Source organism: Triturus cristatus, chromosome 3_1 (assembly GCF_964204655.1).
Source record: "Triturus cristatus chromosome 3_1, aTriCri1.1, whole genome shotgun sequence".
Lineage (NCBI taxonomy): Eukaryota > Metazoa > Chordata > Amphibia > Caudata > Salamandridae > Triturus > Triturus cristatus.
The window spans coordinates 6,330,413-6,354,166 of record NC_140583.1 but is presented as its reverse complement, the minus strand read 5'-3'; the positions used below and the strand labels follow the sequence as shown (position 1 = coordinate 6,354,166).

Here is a 23,754-nt window from a genome sequence, read left to right as displayed (position 1 = left end):
GACCAAACGTCAGATGACAGATAAGGGTGGGCGGAATTTGCGAAATTGACTTTCGCAAATTATCGCGAAATTGCGCAAAATCTCCGCAGGCATTTAAAAATTTCGCGAAGACGCGGATATTGCTTTTCCTGCCCGTTCGCGATGTGTTTTTGCGTGCTCACGGGAAAATATATCTCCAACTTGCCCATGCGGTAGCTAATGGGTGCGGTCATCTTGCTCGCGATGCCTATTTCCTGTTCGCGATCGCAATGACGTGTTCGCGATCGCAATCTCTCGCGGGATAGCGCAACCGGCTACCAACAATCCAACATCTTGTGGTGCGCGCGACCGGATAGGAAAACTCGTCGGCGAACGCTGGGACCCGGTAAGTCGCGACCGCGCGCGTGAGAATGCATTTTTAAAGCGCGAACAAGAAAAATACTTCCGTTTCGCGGCAGGTTGCGAAAGTTTTGACATTTTCGCGCTCTCCGCGGAACGCGAAAATGTCAAAATATCGCAAATTCCGCGAGCAGAACGAAATTTACCGCCCAGGCCTAATGACAGACCGATTGCCCTCAGGAGCAATATAATCCCTTGGAATGAAGTATTTGTTCATTTTAATCCTCACTAGTCTCTTCACATTTTGAGGCAAGAGACTGGTCCTTCACACTGTGATAACTGCTCCAGCTGACCTGAAAGCACGCTGTGAAGAAACACTGGCTACCGGACATGCAAGATACCTTTTTAAAAGCCTACTGAGTTCTGGCCACTGTGTACCAATAGATCAATGGAATCCAGGTACACCTCTGCTGGGTCATCCAGATAGTCTTGGCCCCTCTTTAGAATTGTCATTGGTGATGCCACTTGCTGGGTCTACACTTCTGCACTTCCCTTCAGTCCTGTTGAATTAAACCATCCCATTTCAGAAGTTGGCCGTGCGCTTGAAGCGGTTGTTGCTGTGGATTTTGGAGTAGCTGGCAATGGTGCCGGCTGCTGCTGCGGAGACTGAGCCAACAACACCGTGCTGTTTGGAGGTTGAAGGCTGCACTTTAGAAATTCTGCCCCAGCCTCCAATTTCTGCTATTCTTCTTCTGGATCAGTCCCTTTGCTGACGATCTAAGTCTTATAAACTGAGGCATCAATTTCAGTAAAATGAATTTAAGTGGCTAGTGCTTGTTTGTAAGGTGGATCCAGTATAGTGGCACAGATGTGGCATGGAGGAGGCAGTCTCTTTTTGCAGCCTTTGATCAGTGTTCAAGCAAAGAATTAAACCACCACAGACGATGATTCTTCATTGACACTTGGGAACGTTTGTTCCACCCTTTTCAACTGATCCTGTGGCTGATACAACAATGGGACTAAGAAGCCTGGGTACAGTGGGGTAATGATAGGTGCGTGTCCCAATATGGTTGGGCACACACAGTGTTGTTTAAATACCCCTCACACACCAAGAATGGCCCATGGTGTCCTGCTTCATCATAGGGGTCTTCCCGCCCCGTTGCGGGACGGGGTGTGCTACGACCTACGACTACGTGGGAGCACTGATGATAAAGTGCCATGTGTGATGCAAAGAGAGGGTCTGATGTGGTTGTAGGTATGTGTAGTTAAAAACCACCTGGCCCTATTGGACAGAAAAAAACTTTAATGCGTCCAGGGAGGCTGGTACTACTAAAAACAGGGGTGTGGAGTTTGCCTACATAATGCCTGTTTTTACTGCCATTGTCGGTGGCAACAAATCCAATTGTGGGACCTTTGGGTTTAAGCCATTCATGGACCTTGGTATTAAACTCTTCGAAGATGGTGAACATTGCAACATGCTGCCGAATGCCGCGAAAAGCATAATTTGCAATGAGACCAGCAGCTAGCTTTGGCCTAACTCCCTGGAAAGAGACCCAGTATGTAGTGATGCACATGTAATCTCTTGCTTGACAACTGGTCCTCATGTCCATTGTGAGATGGATCGACTGAGCATCGCTCTGCTTTATAACGTTGCCAGTCAATTGCAGCACTTCATGATGCAGCACTGCCACTACGGCAAAACCGCTCCGGCTGAGAACCTTCCATTTTCGGCATAGAGCCCCCACAAATTCTAGTAAGCCCACTCCATGCATCAAAGGAATAGGGAGGAGGTCATGCACTAACATTTTAGGCAACTTCCTGTTGTAAAGACTGGCTTTTTCGTTGTTCCCGTGGACCAGCGACTCCTTGGTAAACGTAGCCTGAATAGTTGGCTGTTTGTCATGTGCTACTACTGCCAAAAGCAACATACGGGTACCAGCAGCAGGTAGACTGCCTCGGCACTTTGGGGTGGAAGTTGCTATATCCTCTTGTGTCATGCAGAGGTTGTTGATGGTGAGGAAAGTATACTCTGGGGGAGGCTTACAGGGTTGCTTTGCGTGATGGTGCTGAGATCCTTTTTTTCCTCCTCTTGACCGCCACCTTCTGTCATTTCAGCTGTTGGTTCTCGCTCACCACCACCAGCTATGCTTTTGAGTGTGTGTTATTTTTTCAAATGAGACAGTTGGCCTCCAGTGCTGTAGTGCCACAATGAACTGAGCAACTTGCAGTGTTACCCTCTTGTGGGCTAAGCGTGAAGTAGTCCCAAACTGGAGAGAAGAACGTTCCTATTTTTTTTTTTTTAAACTTATTTTTATTGCCATTTACATATTTCAGACATTGACCATCAGAGAAGAACGTTCCTATTGTGCCAAAGCCTGACGGTCTGGAATTGAAGCTAGCTTGTTGTGTTGTTTTTGTATGCCTTGCTGTAGGGTGTGCTGCGACTGTGGTAGGGGTGGTGGTGGCAGGAGGTCTCTGGGGTCTTGCAAATATAGGATCTGGCGGTGTTGCTGGAACCACATACCTCTGAGCAGGTTGAATCGAGGCGATCTGTCCCTCCTCTGTGCCTCTCCTCATGTGGATGATCACTGCCTCTTAATCATCATCGCCACCTTTTTCACTTGCAAGGCTGTCGGGAATCTTTGTTTTCCATTGACTCTCAGACTCTTCAGGGTTCATTCCTTGTCCAGATCATCGGAAAGGGGGCTTTGGAGAAGATGGGGGGAGTACTCTTTCTTCTCCTTGCTGGTGATGGGGAAGCTGGCTGGAGAAGCGACTTCTCAACAATATCTTGCTCAGCAACAACCTCCACCTTCCTACGTCTGGAAGATCTGTTACTGCAGCTGCTTTTGCAGACTTCCCTGTGATGATAAGATTTGCGGCGGAGCTCATTCCATTTCAGATCCATGACTGCAGCGCTGAGAGACATAGCCTCAGGTTTCGGTGGTGCTGTTGATGCAGGAATCTCGGCCTCTGCAGCGGGTATGTCACATTTTCTGAACAGGGATGATGGCTTGATGCCAGTGGTGGGGACATGCGTCCTCTCCTCCCCACTGTCTACTTTCTTGGCAGAGACTTCCTTCTTTGGGGGTCATATCAGCACTATCTCTAGGCACCAGAAGCACTAAGCAGTGAAGGACTCTGGTGTCACGATTAGCTGATTCATTCAGGGGCTTCAGGACCATGGATGATGTCATCTGCACCACCTGCCGCCACAGCAACCAAAACATCGATCAGTGAAACGTGGGCAATCAGAAGAATGTAGCCAATGTAACAAGTGAAATCGTCATCATCCCCCTAAAAGTGTGCCCCAAACAAGCATACAATGGTTTTTCACATGACAACATTACACAGAAAAGGTTAGTTTGTGTCCCTCCAGATCCGTGGTGTAAAGTGGGAACCCTATTCGAGCAGAGAGTGCAGGGAAAATACGATCCATCAAATAATTGCTCGTCCCCCACCAGGGCCTATCGGAAGTCTATAGGAGGCAAGGAATTTTAAGAAAAAATGAATAAAAACAACCACACTACTGCAGTCGGCCACAAAAATGTCATGGGCCTCTTCTATTAATGGCTTCTAAACATAGAATAAAGGGATTGAAGTACACATTGGCTACACAAAATGGTAGAAGCCATCTCATCCACCACATGCCCTTTGGAGAAGGAGGCATGGAAAACAAACGCAAAATGGCCACCAAAGACACACACAATAACCGACTGCATAAAATGGTGGTTGCCACATTACCAGAGAAGAAGGAGGCACGAAGAACAAAGAGAAGATGGCAGCCTACAGCATTGACAAACACACACCCTGTCAAAAATCAAACACAATACAGTAAATAATTGCTGATGCCCTACAAGAGCGCAGCGGGACTCTATGGGAGGCAGACGAAAAAAATCACAAAAATGAATAAAAACAACTACATGGTGCTACAATCAGCCAGAAGCACAAATGAATACATCAGCGGGAAAAATAAAAGGTATCAGAAACGTCTTCTAATTAATGTTCCTAGGAAATACATTTTAAAAGTAGATTGAATGGATTGGCGCACAGCTCATGCACCACATGGCCACTGAAGAAGGAGACATGGAAGACAAAATGACAACCCAAAAGCAAACCCACCTCCCCGTTACCCCCCAAAAAAGTTAATCACACATGGCCCCCCACTCCAGTCCAAACTCCAGTCCACCCACCAACAAAGATACAAAATGAAACCTCTTAAAAAGGAATAAAGGATACTGACACATACCCTCACTTAAACAAACATGTTTTCCAAACTGCTACATAAGATACCAATTAAGATAACTATGGTGTGGATACAACAGGGATTGCAGATAAAGAGAGAGAGTAATACTTTCCCTCCAAAATCCAAACCAAAGGGCTGGACAAAGCATTGCGAGGAGGCTTCAGGCGGTGAAGAGGAAGTTGCTATTGTATGTACAGTAACCTCCTAGCCTCGGTAGCAGTTCCTTCCTGTTTTTTTTTATTCAAGTGAATTTTGCTATGATAAAATACCCAAACAATCCATTTATCCAAAAATTCCAGCTTGAAAATATATTTCAAGTTGATTTTCTGGCTACTCGAGGAAAATATCTACTTGAAATCCTGACTGGCGACCACTTTCATAAAGTATTTCTTCTTGTGTTTGAACCAATGGCTGAAATGGTCTTTTGGCGAACACGAGTGTTCATACTCTCAAGTTGTTTCAGTGTGTCTTGTGATCCGATTTTCCCTGTGGTTAATCGACGTGGCGCCATGGTGTTACAATTGGTAATTCAAAGAGTTTAGAGGGATCACACCCAGGCCTACATTAAAGCAAACCTTTTCCTTTCCAAGGATACTAGGGTGATGGTCGGAACTGTTGGTTTAAGCTTCCTAGGACATTCTAAGGTCAGATCAGAAAGATGGACGAATTAACTAAACTGGTGTAGAAGAAGGCCACAGGACAATCCAGGGTGAGTTCAGAAGGATGAATAGTCTAGACTGGTGGAGGAGAGATGCTTGCCATTCTAGGGAAGGATCAGAAGGGTGAATGAGTGAGACTGGTGGAGCAGCATTTCACTGGTGGAGGACATTCCATGGCCAGAGCAGAAGGATGGATCAACGGGACTGGTGGTGGAGAGATGTAGAGATTCCAGGACAAGATCAGGATGAGTTCAGAAGGATGAATAGTCTAGACTGGTGGAGGAGAGATGCTTGCCATTCTAGGGTAGGATCAGAAGGGTGAATGAGTGAGACTGGTGGAGCAGTTTTCCACTGGTGGAGGACATTCCATGGCCAGAGCAGAAGGATGGATCAACGGGACTGGTGATGGAGAGATGTAGAGATTCCAGGACAAGATCAGGATGAATGGAGGCAACTGGTGGAAGAGCAGAATGCTCTAGCGTGTGATCAGAAGGATGAACGGATGGAACTGGTGGCGGAGAATGACCCAGAACAATCCAGGGTGAGATCAGAGAGATGAAGAGGGGACTGGTGAAGGAGCAGGGCGCAGGTCTTATCGGGGGCAGAACAGAAGAATGAAGCAGCAGGAATGTGGAGGCGTAGAACACAGGGTTCTTCAGGGGCAGATTTGAAAGAAGAATGGACTGGGCTGGTTGTTGGACTTGTCAGGAAATTACTGACCCAGCTCAGAAGGATGAATGAACAAGACTGATGGAGGAGCAGACCGTGGGGCACTTCAGTGGCTGGTTAGAGGGATGATGCAATGTGACCTGGACCGTCTGATAGAAATCATGCGTTTCAGAGGGTTGTATCAGTCTTGATGGAGGAGGAATGAGAACAGAGGCAAGAATATGATGTAAGAATGAAGACGACAGAGCAGGACTGCTTGTAGAAGCATCAATCAATCAAGTGTTTGTTAAGCGCGACTACTCACCCGTAAGGGTCTCGAGGTGCTGGGGGTTGGGGGATGCAGATTCCGGTCCATTAAGGAGGGGGTCCGTCAAAGAGCCAGGTCTTGAGGTCTCTTACGAAGATGGGAAGCAATGTTGTCTGTCTGAGGTGGAGTGGAAGGGCGTTCCAGGCCTTGGCCACGAGGAAGGAGAAGGAGCGGCCTCCCGATCTGGTTTTTCTGGTGCGTGGGACCACAGCGTAGGAGAGCTGGGCTGATCGTAGGGTCCTTTGGGTTGCGTTGCATTTGAGTTGGCTGTTCAGGTATGCTGGTCCGGTGTTGTGGAAGGCCTTGTGGGCAAGTATCTTGAAGGTGACTCTAGCTTCGATGGGGAGCCAGTGGAGTGTGTGCAGTTGCTGGGAGATGTGGCAGTGTTTTGGCAGGTTGAGGCCAGTCTTGTGGCGGCGTTCTGGATGTTCTGTAGCTTGCGGTTGAGGTTTCTGTTTAATCCGGTGTAGAGTGCTTTGCCGGAATCAGGGTAGCATGAAGAGGGGTGGAGTCAATGAGGCAAATAAATTGGAGATTAGGTGTGCTTTGTCTTTTGACAGAAAGAATTAGGTACGGTCGTAGTTCAAGAGTGAGAGGGTTTTTTGGGTGTGAGGTTTAGAGCAGATGGTGCTAGCCTCTCTAGTCTTCTGACCGAATAGCCCAATGGTGACATGTAATATGTAGCTCTGAGAAAAGGCCTTTACCTGCTCTGCACTTTCATGTCTGCTTAGGCACTAGGTCTATGAAGGGAAGAATCCCAACTCGTCGTGAGCTTCCGTTGTCAACGTGTCCCCGTGATGCTCTGGCCTGCATGGTCTGCGCATGTTTCTGGCTACTCCCGGGCTCAGTCTGGCAGTGCGCAGTCGCTACGGCTTGAGATGCTTCGCTGCTGCAAGGCCCCTTCAGAGGGGCTCTGCCTACCCTTAGCTTGTCTTACTCTTTGCTGAATGGTCATTACATCTGATGCTTCTCTTGCAGGCACCGGCTTTGCTCCATGACCTTGCAGCACGATTGTCTGAAGAGGACTGGACGCTTTTACGCGAATGGCAGACAGAACTGTATGAGGTGGTGATGAAGGAGCTCCAACAAGCCTTGACATCTCTGGGTAAAGTGACAGTTTGTATTACAGTAACTCGAGCGGGGTCACTGCTGGTCAGGTGTCTCCCTAATGTTTGATGTCACATGAAACTCTGTGAGTTGTTACTTCAATATCTTTCTGTTATCTGCCATCATGCGAGCCGACCATAGACATCTATTGGGTGTGAGGGAAACAGAGTCCCAAGGATTAGCAGGGATCACACAGAAGCTTAGGAGGACATGAGACACCACACTGCCCTTCTTATAACACAACACACAATACATATACAGGTATATAGGATTACAGGGCTGAGGTGGAACACAAGAGGTCATGGGACACCACTCCTTCCATCTTACTGCACAACACACCCACAGGGATATAGGATTAAAAGGCTGTGGAGGGAACACAGGAGGACATGAGACACCACACGGCCATTCTTACAGAACAACACACATACAGAGATGTAGGACTCCAGGGCTGAGATAGAATACACAGGAGGACATGGTATACCACACGGCCCTTCTTACTGCGCAACACACACACAGGGGTATAGGTTAGAGAGCTGTGGAGGGAATACACAGGCGGAATGCAGATACCACTCCTTCCATCTCACTGCACAACACACACACAGGGGTATAGGGTTAGAGAGCTGTGGGGGGAATACACAGGCGGAATACAGATACCACTCCTTCCATCTCACTGCACAATACACACACAGGGGTATAGGGTTAGAGAGCTGTGGGGGGAATACACAGGCGGAATACAGATACCACTCCTTCCATCTAAACGCACAATACACACACAGGGGTATAGGTTAGAGAGCTGTGGAGGGAACACACAGGCGGAATACAGATACCGCTCCTTCCATCTTACAGCACAACACACACACAGGGATATAGGTTAGAGAGCTGTGGAGGGAACACACAGGCAGAATACAGATACCACTCCTTCCATCTCACTGCACAATACACACACAGGGGTATAAGGTTAGAGAGCTGTGGGGGGAATACACAGGCGGAATGCAGATACCACTCCTTCCATCTCACTGCACAACACACACACAGGGGTATAGGGTTAGAGAGCTGTGGGGGGAATACACAGGCGGAATACAGATACCACTCGTTCCATCTAAACGCACAACACACACACAGGGGTATAGGTTAGAGAGCTGTGGAGGGAATACACAGGAGGAATACAGATACCACTCCTTCCATCTCACTGCACAATACACACACAGGGGTATAGGGTTAGAGAGCTGTGGAGGGAACACACAGGAGGAATACAGATACCACTCCTTCCATCTTAACGCACAACACACACACAGGGGTATAGGTTAGAGAGCTGTGGAGGGAACACACAGGAGGAATACAGATACCACTCCTTCCATCTTTTTTTTTTTTTTTTTTTTTTTTTTTTTGAAACCGTTTATTACAGTTTATAAAAGTTACAGGTATGGGCCTACAACCACACGGCCGGCCGCTAGAGCATCAAAAGCATAGTACATACATACAGCAAGAAGTCTCTCAGCGGTGCACAGTAGGAAAACAGGAGTGATCAATGGTGCAGGCCTCACAGCTCCATGCCCACAGTACGGTTCCATTTCTTAAGGCAAAACAACATCAAAAACCACAACCGCAAGGCAACCCGTGATCCAAAGTGGCAACATGTGCTCCATAAGTGGGGGATCCGAACCAGCAGGAAAACTCTGAAGAGGGGGATGGGAGTAGATCAGGGACTGGGGGGCCGCGTGCCCGCGGCCGAGGGAGAGGGGCCGTCTAGGGCGACGGAGCAGGCGAGGCAGCCGGCAGCAGTGGTGGCTCACAAATACCCCCGCGGTAGGCGTTCCAGGGGCCCCAGATTTTCACCCACGCCCCAGGCTTACCCCTCGCCACATACACCACCTTTTCACGAAACATACACCAATCCATATGCTCTTTCCAGGCCGACACCGCAGGGGGCCTCTGGGATCCCCACAATTGAGCAATATCACGTTTCGCTATCATGTATCCCAGAGTCACCCACCGCGTCTGCGGGACTGAGTAGTCATTCGGTTCCCATACATTCAGCAGGCACCTCCTCGCTTCAGGCAGCAGCGCGACACGCGTAACCACATGCAGGACCTCATGCACACCACGCCAGAATCGCTCCACCTTCGGGCACTCCCACAGTATATGCATGAAAGTCGCCAACGCACCACAGCCATGCTTACACTTTCCGTCACCAGCAAAACCCATACGCAGGAGCCTTGGCCCCATCACATAGACCCGGTGAAGGATCTTGAGCTGGACGAAACGAAGGCGAGCCGGGATGGCCACCTCTTTCGGAGAGGCCACCGCGGAAATCCAATCCTCGTCGTCCAGCTCCAGCCCGTCGGCAACCCAAGCCTCGCGGAGACTAGTCAGCAGGCACGATCTATCGTTAATCAGTTTCTTGTATATGAGGGAGATCGTGCTGTCCGGGACATGGCCATCTAGCACTCTGTCCTCCAGGGGGGAAGACTCTGGAATGGATGCGACATCCGGGAAGACGGAGCCCAGCGCATGGCGGACCTGTAGGTACCGAAAGTACTCACTGCCTTGCAGCTGAAACTCCGCCTGCAGCGTCTCAAAAGTTTTGAATCCCCCCCTCGTCCAGAGATCCCCCACAGTGCTGATTCCGATCGTGTCCCACTTCTCGAAGCCCTTCGATGTCCACAGGGAGCCCAACCTCTCAGATGCATACAGCGGAGACGCCCGGGTCAAACGGTCCTTCCACCCCATAGCTGCATTAGCCGCGTGCCAGACACGCACCATGACACGCGTCGGTCCCGTCAGACGGGAGTCGGGCGCGCCAGAGTAGAGCGCTCGATTATAATCGCCACCGGGCAGGAGCATCTTGTCCATCTCAAATGCCGGGTTCAGGGCGGGCCCGTAAAGGCCATGATTAATTGCAGCCAGTTGGGAGGCCCAGTAATACCGTTTGATGTCCGGGAGGGCGACCCCTCCATCGTACCACGGGAGCGTCAATTTAGCCAGAGCAATACGCGGCCTCCCGTCCCAGAACAGGCGCCGCTGGAGGCCCTCCACCTCACGAAAGTAGCGTGCCGGGACCAAATCCATGGTATTCTGGAGGGCGTAAAGGAAGCGCGGCAGGGACATCATTTTAAACAAGGCCGCTCGGCCGAGTGGCGAGAGTGGGAGACGCCGCCAGCGCACCACGTCCTCCTTCAAACGCTGGAGGGGGGGCAGCAAATTCCGCTCATAGCGGGCCTCCGGGTCAAGAGTGATATATATACCCAGGTACCGGAAACCCTGGGAGGCAATCTGGATCGGACAGTCCCGTGGGAGGACCGGCGCCTCCCCGGAAAGCACATAGACACAGGATTTCGCCCAGTTAATGACCAGGCCTGAGTTGCGACCGAAGAAGCGCAAAACATCAACCAGGACGATCAGTGATTTGCGCGGGGAGGCGAGATACAAAAGGATATCGTCAGCATAGAGGGACACACGGTCCTCATGCTCGGGGGTCCAGCGGAGACCACGGATGGAAGGGTGCCACCGCAGCCACTCCGCCAGGGGCTCCAGGGCCAGGGCGAACAGGAGAGGCGACAGGGGACAACCCTGTCGCGTGCCCCGCCCCAGTGCGAATGGGGCCGATACTCGCCCATTCACCACCACCTGCGCCAACGGGCCCGAATATAGCAATTTGACCCAGCTGATGAAACCCGGGCCAAACCCAAACTTCGCCAGCATCGCCCAAATATATGGCCATTCAAGCGTATCAAACGCCATGGTGGCGTCCAAGGACGCCAAGATGGCCGGCTCCCGCACAAATGGGACACGCGCGAGCACCCCGTGCAAGCGCCGCAGATTAAGCGCCGTGTTGCGGTGTGGAATAAAGCCCGATTGGTCTTGGTGGACCAAATCGCCCACCACGCCAACCAACCGGTTGGCCAACACCTTGGCGAGGATCTTGGGCTCCGCGTTCAAGAGCGAAATCGGCCTATAGGATGTGACCCGGTCACGGGGCTTCCCCTCCTTGTGGATCACCACAATTGTGGCCAGACGCTGGTCCGGCGGGAGGGAGCCCTGCGAGTGGGCCGCGAGGAACATCGCGCGCAGGTGGGGCGCCAACACATCCGGGCGTAGCTTATATAGCTCAATGGGAATACCATTGGGGCCCATGGCCTTGCCGGATGCAACCGAGCGAATAGCCGAGGCAATTTCGTCCGAGGTGGGAGGGACGTCCAGCGAATCCCTGTCCTCCACCGTCAGGGAGGGCAGTGCGATGTCCCGAAGCAAGTCATGGGAGTCCTCCTCCGAACAGGGAGAAACAGGGGAGTAGACTTCGCGGAAATAATCCGCGAAGCAGGAGACAATGGCTTCCGGCTCAGTGACACACGCACCATCCACACTCTTAATCAAAGGCACCACGCGGCTCGCTCTCTCCCTCTTATCCAACCACGCAATCAATTTGCCAGCCTTGTCACCCACATCATACAATCGCCCCTGCTGCTCTCTACCGAGGCCCCTGGCCGCCTCCGTGACGAGGGCCCGATAGGCCGCCTGCTTTAAATGCAAAACATGCAACTTGGCGTCTGTTACCCTGCTCCCCAGGTCACCCTCCAGTTCTGCAATCTCGGCCTCAACCCGGGTCACCTCCTCCCGCTCGCGCCGCCGGGCATTGGAAATAAAGGATAGGGCCTCCCCTCTAAGAACCACCTTGAAAGCCTCCCACAGGGAGATGGCAGATGGGACCGACCCCACATTCTCATCAAAATAGCGCTGTAAGGATTTGATCAAGTCGGCACGAATGGTGGGGTCGCGCAGATACCATGCATTGATCGGGGCCACCCTGCCATCCCCCCTCGGGAAGACATCGAAATGCAACAACAATGGGGAGTGGTCTGAGATACCCCGTGCCAAATGGCGCACCTCCCCCACCCTCCCCGCATGGGCCGCCGGGACAAGGATGTAATCAAGCCGCGAAAGGCTACCATGGGCCCCCGAGTGGAAGGTGTACTGTTGCAATACGGGATGCTTTAAGCGCCAACAATCCACCAGGCCCAGGGTGTCTAAAAAGCCAGGCAGCCACGCCTGCGCCCGGGGGAGGTCCCTAGGGGGATGGCGATCCATAGACCCAGAGGCAACCGCATTAAAGTCCCCTCCAACCACCAACAGGCCACTCGGAAGTTCCAGAAGGAGGCGCCCCAGGTCCGCAAATGTAGTGGCTTGTAACCCTGGCGGGACGTACACTGATACAAAGATAAACACTCTACCCTCCATTCGTCCCACCAGAACAGTGTAGCGTCCCCTCTCATCATGGCGCACCTCATCAATCTCCAACGGGAGCGAGTTCTTAACCATAATACCCACCCCCCGCGAGCCCGAAGTGAAGCCGGAGTGGGCCGCCAAACGATATCCCCTCCGATTCATTGCATGAAAGGTGTTACCTATAAGGTGCGTCTCCTGCAGGAAGACAACATCTGGGAAAATACGTTTTAAATACTGCAGGACCACACCACGCTTAATCCTATCCCCCAGGCCGTTAACATTCCATGACAACACAGTCAAATCCCTACCCCCCATCATACGTCGAAACAATCGGTCGTCCCCCACCGAGCATTCTAGAAACAACAAAACAGTTGCAGGTTTGCCTTGCGGTACTAACAAACAACACACCCCCCCCCACCCCCCGGTCCCAACAAAACTCCCCCCTCCCTGCACCCCTGCATGAGCCCAGACAGCCCCCCCAAAGTGCAGTGTGCCTGTCGCCCCATAGCTAAGTACTAACTAGTCCCCCAGAGGAGGAGGGAAGCCCCCAGCAGACCCCACACGACCTCCATGGGAGGGTAACATACAAAAGCAATATATGGTAAGGGAACAACGTCCAGAGCAAGGCCTATACAGTCACCCCTCAATTCTGATCCGGCGGGCCCTCCTCGCCAGCCGCGCCCCCCCCGCCCCCCCGGCCCCGATCTCCAGGCAAAGTGTCCAACCAGTCCCCAGCCGCCTCGGGCCGGTCGAAGAAGTGCGTACGACCATCCACCTCCACCCGCAGCTTAGCCGGAAAGAGCATTGAGTACTTGAGGTTTAGGTCCCTTAGACGACGTTTAATACCAAGAAAGCTCTGTCGCTGCTTCTGGACCGCCGGGGTAAAGTCTGGGTAGAAGTGTACATCCATGTTGTCCAGCTTAACCGGTCCCTGTTGCCTGGAGGTCTGGAGGATGGCATCTCTGTCCCGAAAATTAAAAATCCGGGCAATAAGAGGCCGCGGCGGGGCACCGGTCTTAGGGCGGCCCCCGGGGACCCGGTGGGCACGCTCCACCGCAAAAAGCTTACTCAGCCCCCGCCGCCTCCGCCTCGCGTCCCTCCGGCACACCAATAATACGGACATTATTCCTCCGGGCCCGACCCTCGGAATCCTCAAGTCGCCGGTCCATCAGGGTCCGGTCCATCAGGGCGCTCGCCTGGCCAAGCCGGCGCACCTCCTTCTGGAGGGCCACCACGTCAGTCGTGAGGCTCGTTGTGGTGTGGGTCAGGGAGTCGACTCGGTCGTTCGTTTTTGACAAGTCCGCCCTCACAAGGCCCACATCCACCAGGACCGAGTCAATTTTTTGCGCCAAGGTATCGAAACGCTGGTCCACTGAGGCCTTCATCTCAGCGATGGCGCCCATGACGTCCCGGAGGGTTAGATCCACCGGATGGGCAGATGCCTTCGTCGGGCCCGCCGGGGATGACCGCGATGTCTCCGGAGAACCCTTCTGGAGCGTGTAGCGGTCCATACTATTGGCCTGGTGCGCCGTGCCACGGCGGGTCGTCTTCACCTTCGCCCGGTCGCCATCTTGTTTGGTGGACATGCTGGCCCTTCCACCGTCGTACCAAGATCTCCAAACGGGTCGCCACACCAAATCACGGGTGTCAGGGGGGGGGGCGGGGGCGACCACCGAGCCGCGGGTCAACCCACCGCCAGCGGGTCAGCTGGGCACCTGGACAAGGCCACACCACCGCACCCCGCTCCGCAGCCTGACCCCGCCAGAGAGCAAGGAGGGCGCAAAAGCGAAAGTGCGGGGTACGCGAGTCGCCCAGCCCCACTCGCCGCTGTTATTCACTTTGTCCCCGGATCGCCCCACTACTCCAATCCGGGGGGCCGGCGAGGAGAAGGCCGCAACCTTCGGTCGATGCTCCCACCGGTGTTCGGGGTCCGATTCAAGCCCAAAAAACGGGTCGCGCCTCAGCTCGGGTTCCCCGACACAGTCCCCCCAACAAGGACAGGATATCGCCAGGATTAATTCAGGAGGTCGCGGAGGTCCTCGGGAGCCTCGCACCTACGCGGCCATCTTGGTTGCGCGCTAGGCTCCTCCCCCACTCCTTCCATCTTAACGCACAATACACACACAGGGGTATAGGTTAGAGAGCTGTGGAGGGAATACACAGGAGGAATACAGATACCACTCCTTCCATCTTACAGCACAATACACACACAGGGGTATAGGTTAGAGAGCTGTGGAGGGAACACACAGGAGGAATAGATATACCACTCCTTCCATCTCACTGCACAATACACACACAGGGATATAGGGTTAGAGAGCTGTGGAGGGAACACACAGGAGGAATACAGATACCACTCCTTTCATCTCACGGCACAACACACACACAGGGGTATAGGTTAGAGAGCTGTGGAGGGAACACACAGGAGGAATAGATATACCACTCCTATCTTGGAGCACAACTCACATTACATACAGGGAGGTAGGATTCCAAAACTGAGATTTTCACACAGTACTCCTCTCTCCTTGCAGCACAGCAGTCTAAACCCTATGTGACTATAGAACATCTCACCTTACAGCCTATCACACAGAAGATGCTATGGCTGACCAGGGAACCCACAGGGGCAAATGAGGACTGACTCCCCAGTTGATCAGGAAGGGGTGGGCCTATTTTCTCAGGTGCAGCTGGTGGCCTGCATGTTTTGTGTACTGGAAATAAACCCTGTTGGAAGTTCTTCTGGGGCTGTACCTTCTATACATTGGATGTAGACGAACCATAGACTCCCAGCAGGTGTAGCCAGTTAGACATCTTAACAAAGTGTGGTGGCATAAACTGAGCACCATAGGAGGTCACCCTGGTGGGCAGGGAGACAGCGAGCTGCCAATAAACAGGTCATTAAACCTAACTGTGTAGGAAAATAAGTATCTGAACTGACCTTATAATGAACAAGCATTGGCAAAGCCAATAGCTCTCCCCTTGGCACACGGGCAATGTTTTTAAATGTATTTGTGAGCAGCAGTAGTATTTATTTAATCTGTATTCTTTATTTGCTATCCAGTTTCATTTTGCACTATTCAGGCCTGTGAAAAGGCATCCGAGCGAGTGCTCACCTATTTGAGATGTATTGGCTTTGTAACCTTTTTAAAAAATGTTATTTTATATGGTATGGCATGGCCTGTTATTGTATAATATGATATGGTATGACCTGTCATTATATAGTATGTTATGGTATGGCCTGTCATTGTATAGTATGGTGTGGTGTGGAACGTGATTGTGCTGTATGTCTTATCAATGTATGGTGTGGTATTGAATGGCAGGTCATTGTATTGTATGGTATATTATGGGCTGTTATTGTATGCTATAGTATCGGCGTTATTATATGGTTTGGTATGATATAACCTGTTACTCTATAGTATGGTATGGACTGCGATTGTGCTGTATGTCTTATCAATATATGGTGTGGTATTGTATGGCTGGTCATTGTATTGTATATTGTCTATTTGGCCTGTTATTCTATGCTGTAGTATCTGGTGTGATATGACCTGTTCCTCTATAGTATGGTATGTGCTGTGATTGCATGGCTCTAATATTTCAACAAGGGAGACCCAAGTATCACTGGGGACCTGGGGTAATAACTATTAAAAAAACACTCCTCCCTAGTAACACTACTGTAGATGCAAAGACCCAAATGGCGAATAAAATTTTATTTAAAGGAGCTTATAAAAAACAATTTCAAGACACACTGCGGCGCCGTGAATATTGGGGCCAAATAAATGTGCTTAGTGCTCTCTCTACAGGTGACACACTCAAGTGATAAATCGTGATAAAAAATCCATGTGTATCAACAAACACCAGAAAATCAAAGCCCTTCACAGCAAATTCCCAACAATCATATAGGGTCCGTGTTTTTAAAGTCGGTGAGGTTTCCATCCCAGTAAAAATGGCCGGATCATCATTAGAACTCGGGGCTGCAACAAGAGAGAGAATATGAAAAGTAATGTAGTTTCTAAAGGGGGTTGCTTGGTTACAAGCCTCAGGAACAGGCTATATTACACAATTCACAAACCCATGAATCAATTAAATAATTATACATTAATAATAATATTTGTTTTAATAATACTTAACTTCCCACCGTATACCACTACAAACCTGCAACTAAAATACAAGTAAACTAATTCAGTACTACATAATGTACAAAATGAATAATCACTCATTTTCAATTAAAATGTAATTGTTAATTAGTACCTCACTAACTTCCCACCATATACTCCTACAAACATAGCAAACCACACCCAAAATATATTTCATTAAATCAGTATTACATAATATACAAAATTAATATCAATCGCATACTTACTTAAACATGTATTAATTAATAATTATTACTCAATTGACTTCCCATCCTATCCCCCTAGAAACTCAACTACCAGCTACAACACTATACATTACTATTAACAGTTAAATAAAAAATTCTCAATCACTTAAAATTCCAAACTATATTTGACAAACTTAATAACAATGATACGAACAATAACACATAAAATAAAAATATTGATTAAAACAAGTAAAAGTAAATATTGAAAACCACATCCTTTACAACTATATTATTGAAAACGATATTACCAATAACAGTATTCCTAATAACAATATTACTCACCTGAAAAAAACAATATTCTTGACAATAATATTTCTAACTCCCGATATTGAAATCTCAATATTTTGTCCAAATACTAATTCAAGCCAATGAAGGAATCTGGAGCTCAGACTTGAGTCGCAGCCCCACGCCTGCTTCCCACTGCGGCTCATTAGATCCCCGTATGGGTATCCAGCACATTTCCAGCTCAGGCCCTTCCCGAGCACTCTGTTCCCGAGGCTTCTCACCAAGGACCCCCTCCTTTAGCTGCTGTGTTACTTTTCATAATCAGTCTCTCTGGCTCGTTGTATCCCACTGAGTCCTGATGATGATCCCACCATTTTTATTGGGATCGAAACGCCGTCGACTTTAAAAACACAGACCCTATTGAGAATTTGCTGTAAAGGGCCCTGCTGTTCTTGTGTTTGGTGATACATTTCTTGATCACAATTCATCACTTGAGTGTCTCACCTCTAAAGAGAGCACCAAGCAAGTTTATTTTGGAGTGTCTCACCTCTAAATATTCAATATTCACTGCTCCCCTGTGTGTCTTGAAATTGTTTTCATAAACTTCTTTAAATACATTTTATTCACCATTTGGTTCTTTGCATCTAGAGTATTGTTACTAGCGACGGATGTATTTTTGTTTTTTTTTAGTGATTGCATGGTATGGTACATTATGGGTACTTCGATGGGGAGTACCTTTGCTCCTAGTGTGGCATGTCTATACATGGCGGCATTTGAGCAAGAGGTCATTAGATATGCCAGCAACCCCTTCGGAGCTAACCTGAGATTGTGGAGGAGGTATATAGAAGACATACTCATCTTTTGGCAGGGGGACATTCAGACATGCAACGAATTCTGTGGGTGGGTCAACACCAAGAACCAGTACCTAAGGTTCACCCACACTATCTCACCAACAGAAGTTGCCTTCTTAGATCTAACTATCAAATTACAGGAGGGCAAACTGACGACCACTATGTTTAAAAAGCCTACTGACAGGAACAGCTTACTGTTATATAGCAGTTATCATCCCAAGACTCTGAAAAATAACCTACCCTTCAGCCAATTTTTACGAATCAGGAGGAATTGTAGTTCTGTAGATGACTACAAGACTGAAGCTGAAACATTATCAGACAACTTGCAAAAAAGACAATACCCTAGAAGACAAATCATCTCTTGCATGAAACGAGCAAGAAATAATCATCGAGAAAGCCTTCTAGAGGTACATGAAAAAGAACCCTCTAATACTGTGACATGCGGAACCATATTCACACCCAGATCAAACTTGATCAAGAGCCGTAAACAAACAATGGGAGATTCTGAACACAGGGACACTGGCCATACCCAAACCTAGATTTGCGTTTAAACGTACTAACAACTTAAAAGACATGTTGATGCAACCGAGACACAGAAATAGGAACAGCTCAAACCAGAGACAATTGTGGGATCTCCCCCCTGTCACAGGACACTACCCTTGCGGATCTTGCACCGTTTGTCCTCAGACAAAACAAACTAAAGAACTGGTTCTATCAGACACATTCACATGGACCATCACTAAACACACAAATTGCAACACATCTCGCTGTGTGTACTTACTGACATGCCCTTGCGAGAAAAGATACGTCGGGATGACCATGAGAGCCATCAAGACACGAATCACTGAACATAAAAGCAGTATTCGTTGCCTTAAGACAAACACTAAACTGTAGACTCATTTTATAGAACGGAGACATCCCCCAGAAAGTCTACGTTGGGTAGTTCTTGAGGCACATCAACAAATAACACACACGGCTCTGTTCAGGATTGAACAAAGGTGGGTGTTCCGCCTTGACTCAGCCAATGGTGGCTTAAATGATGACATCCCTTGGAGCACCATTAATTAACCAATACATGCTAACTGTCCCCTTCATTTCTTGGGTGAGTAAGATACACTGCATGTTAACCAGTACATTCTAAACTGCCCTAGCAGGCAACCCATGAAGTGTGAACCACCTTAGCATTTTGCTTGTAGTTGATTGAGGAACCTTACACCCATTGGGCATCATCTACACATTTATCTCATTCCAATACAAGATGATTTGGGGTTTTTAGAATACATACTCCACGATGGCCGCTATGATTCTGGTTGCAATGACATCACGCCCTTCACTATTTTGTGAGCACGTTTTTTAAGGCCTAAATGACCGTAATGAGGCACCCCACATGGTGTTCTGTGAGCTCGCCCAACGTACAGCATGGCACTCACTGACGTGGCGAATTTGCAGCCGTTACACACTAACATACTGTTTATACCAGTATATCCCCATTTTCCAAAAACAAATCTTAAGATGGCCGCCATGGTCTAGTCTACAGCGACATCACACCTCAACTATCGCGTGATTTCGTAGTTCCCCAGCTGCGGCCAATTTGCCTACTCTGCAATCACTACGGCAATTATTTAAACTGGCTCCCGCAGCGACAAGATACCTTTCGGGCAGCAGCGGAGCGGGTAGTTCGGACATACAGCTCTGAACGGGAGCAGGTGAGTGTGCGCATCCTATGGGGAGGCTCAATCTGACACCGGCGGATTACTTGAGGTAAGAGGTTCCGGGTACAGACGTGGGGTGCATCCAGCCACTGTGCTCCAAGCCAACACTGTCAGCATTACGGTACCAGCCCTCCACGTGGCAGGGTCCCTGTGTGTGGGGGGTTCTCACGCCATGCAGCTCTACTGGTATGGCCCAATTAGCCTCCTGTTCCTGACTCTGCGCGCAGCTCCTCCCCGAGGCATACCGGCCCTGTGTGGGCCTTTTAAACTTGGTGGTGCAAATTGGTTTGGGATCACTATGGTAGATTACAACCGACCAGACCTGGACTTTCTGCTCCTTTTCGATAATTGTACTAGGGCCAGCAAATGAGCAACAAACTATATGTGCATGCAGCCAATGGATTGATCTGGTCTTTCATGTGTCTTCCCATATAGAGACACTACATTGAGTGTCCTTTCAATCCGCTGCTAACTGATGTGGCAGTACTAGAAACCGCATAAAGGTGAGCCCACGACCTCTCACCACTACGGTCCATATCACCACTTTTTAAGCATGTATACACAGGGGAGTTGTATGGAAGCACATATGGCGCTTGAATGGTTTCCATAATAGCTCTGTATGTTTTTAGCAAGAAAGCTTGTATTATGCTTGTGTAATATTTTAACATTACGACTGAATTCAACAGGGGATATCTCTTTCTCCCCCCCACCTTGATCATGTTTTTATAAGTTTTCCTTTGTACTCTAGGTTGACTGCCATTCTCCAGGGTAATGACCCTCGGGGAGAGGGAGTGGTAGGTAGCGTTGCACCACACCATTCACTGTAGATAGTTTGTATCATTCACACGGTCCTGAGGAATCACCACCTGATCACATCTGTGACTTATTGAGGCGAGAAACATGTTGACCATCTGGGGGTTGAGCGAAAGTTTTGGCACCTTATAACAAAACAGTCGCCCCCCTCTAATCTTTTTAACCAGGGTGGGACCCTAACAGAATAAAATGTATAACGAAGGGTTCCCTTACCTGTTTTACATTCACATCCTGCATCTACACATTAATAGGCCCCTCACACCCACGGCACCGATACGGCGAGGAACAAAAGATATCCGAAAAAGAGCCCCTTAATGGGTGCCCGTCGAGCATTGCAGCGCCGGCCCGACGAGGAGCTAGCCCATATGATGAAGCATGACACCTAGCTTGCTGTATGTGTGTGAGGGTCCCAGTTCCGAAAGGAGGAATTCCCCACCTCTATACCACCTAGAGTACACATTTAGTGGCTAATACACCACTAAGAGGGACTTCGTACCCTTCTGTCTTGTGGCTTAAGTTAGGGCATGTATGTTGGACCTATATCAAGCCCTTCCTGTCCCCCCTTTTGTTGCATTTTATAGTACATTATGGTATGATATGATATGGCCTGTCATTTTATAGTACATTATGGTATGGTATGATATGGGCTGTCATTTTACGGTATGGTTAGGCCTGTCATGACTTTGTATGGTATGATATAAATTGTCACTGTATGGTATGGTATGCTGTGGCCTGTTATTGTATAGTGTAGTGTGTACTGTTATTGTACAGTATGATATGGTATGTCCTGATAGTATGATATACTATGGCACAAACTGCTCTCCATGGCGACACTTTGTGTGGAGAAGAGGGACAGCAGAAAAAACATGCTCTTGCAGGAATTGCTATAATAAAAAGGTAAAATTGCACGGTGAAAAGAAAGAACATGCTTTTAAATATCAAATTATTCTGTGGCTGCAGTATCACCCTGGAAGATATAAAAGCGAAATTGTGGTAAAGATAACATTTTAGAAAACAAAGTGCTTTTAAACATTAAATGAGCCCGTCGCTGTAGTATTTACCTGGAGCTTTTATACAAAAAATACGTCTCAGCTTAAAGGCCTCAATCCGAGCCCGAGCTGTGGAAGAACAGTAATAAAGACCGTATTCAATTCCGGGTCCATACTCCATCTCTGAGAAAACCATATGAAGAGAGAAAGTGAAACCAGCATGCGCTGACCAATGAGAAGCAGGAAAATGAGCTTGTCAATGAAGCCAACCAATGGTATGTAATGGGTGGGCTCTAAACCCTCTTTAGTTTAACAAAAGATTCCACAAGCGACAGTTCAGGCGCTGTCCCAGGCGAGACCTCGCAAACTACTTTTAATATAATGTTCCCCATTACACCACTGTATAGAGAATCACGAGAGGACCAGAGATTAAAGTAGGGTTTGCTTAATGTTCAACTAACCTTATCTCCAATCAATGACAACCAAATAAAGTGCTGTTATTTGGTAATCAGGGTACCTATGATCGATATGTTTTTAAAGTAAAAGGCAATGGTAATAAGAAAGTGGTTTGCACACACAAGCCTATGCCCACCATTGTCACAATAACATTCACTTATACGCACACACACAACTGCGCTTCCGGGTCCTGTGAAAATAAAGATATTATCAGGTGCATTGCTTAATTTGTAAACAGATAAGTGCCAGGGCTCTCGTCGGAAGGATACTGCAGCTTGCACCACACATTGCCCCTGCCATGCTGCCAAGGATATTGACAACAAAACTATTAACCTTCACTCGCCGGCACGTGTGCCAATTCAAACTATTCCTAGCCCTCAAAGCTATAAGAATGGCTTGGGCGGCAGGTAATAGTCATTTTGAATGTATATTGAATTAATAATTCACAGTTTTTGTGGTCATCTCTAAATTAACCAGACAGCGCCACCTTGTGGTAGACTGTCACACGCGCCGGTGTTGACAATTAAGTGCCGGTACCGAGCACCAGAAACCACCGACTCAAATTAAGCACTGCAGGTGAGGTAGTTACAGGAAACATTCTTCTGCTTTTCATGCAGAAGCCAAGAGGTGCAAACACAAGTCTTCTCTGTGTCTTAACAACAAATACAAAACCTACAATTTAGAGAAATGTAAACCTCATACCCCGGACAGCAGAGACAGTAAGGAAAGGATAAGCTTGACGGTCACAGGCGCACATTCAAAGCACAGCAACCCAGGATTGTAGGAAGAAACGAAGCAGGCCGAACACTCGTGTGACTCAGACGGGGTGCAAATGAAATGTGCGTGCTAACCCAAACATGATATATGGCATGCAGCAGTGTTCTGTGTGCTCTGGTCTGCCTGTCCGGAGGTGTGATGTGATGGTGAGTGGTGATGCTGAGGCATGTGGCATGGAATATTGTTTGATGTGCCCTGGTCTGCCTGGCTGCAGGTGTGATGTGATGGTGAGTGGTGATGCTGAGGCATGTGGCACCGAGCAGAGTTTGGTGCACCCTGGTCTGCCAGTCCGCATGTGTGATGTGATGGTGAGTGGTGATGCCGAGGGATGTGGCACACAGCAGTGTTTGATGTGCCCTGGTTTGCCAGTCCACAGCGGGATGTGATGGTGAGTGGTGATGCTGAGGCATGTGGCACGGAGCAGTGGTTGATGTGCCCTGGTTTGCCAGGCTACAGCGGGATGTGATGGTGTATGGTGATGCGGAGGTATGTGGCATGGAGCAGTGGTTGATGTGCTCTGGTCTGCCAGTCCGCAGGTGTGATGTGATGGTGAGTGGTGATGCTGAGGCATGTTGCATGGAGCAGTGTTTGATGTGCTCTGGGCTGCCTGTCCGCAGCCGTGATGTGATGGTGAGTGGTGATGCTGAGCATGTGGCACGGAGCAGTGTTTGGTGCACCCTGGTCTGCTTGGCTGCAGGTGTGGTGTGAAGGCGAGTTGTGATGGTGTGGCAGGTGTTGGGCTGTAGTTGCTGTGAGGCCCACAAGCCTCAGTGACAAGTGAGGCAGATTTGTGATGGGCCTGAGGCCTGGCCTGGAATAAAGGATTCTGCCCAGCATCTCGCCATCAAAATTTGTCTATAGTGAGATCATGCCCTCCGAAATCAGGAATAACTATTAAGACCCAAAATTACTAGGGCCTTTTGTGATAGTTATCAATGATTTTGAGGACATTTCTGTTCAGGTATACCACCTGCTCTTATCTTCTTCATTCAAGTCTAGGCAGCACTTGTGCTGTCTCTTCGAGACATGT

At 49.0% G+C, this 23,754-nt stretch overlaps 1 protein-coding gene across 5 annotated transcripts in view; it reads left to right on the top strand.

Moving 5' to 3' along the window:
• The window catches only part of LOC146859581 (uncharacterized), a 437,747-nt gene that overhangs the window by 98,641 nt on the left and 315,352 nt on the right, over positions 1 to 23,754 (top strand). For all 5 annotated transcript variants that reach the window (XR_014979314.1, XM_085646505.1, XM_085646504.1 and 2 more), the window contains exon 2: positions 7,178 to 7,304. Coding sequence is in view for 4 of the 5 variants with exons in the window: in XM_085646505.1 (XP_085502631.1) it covers positions 7,178 to 7,304 (127 nt within the window). In the remaining variant the exon portion in view is untranslated. The remainder of the gene's footprint in view (positions 1 to 7,177; positions 7,305 to 23,754) is intronic.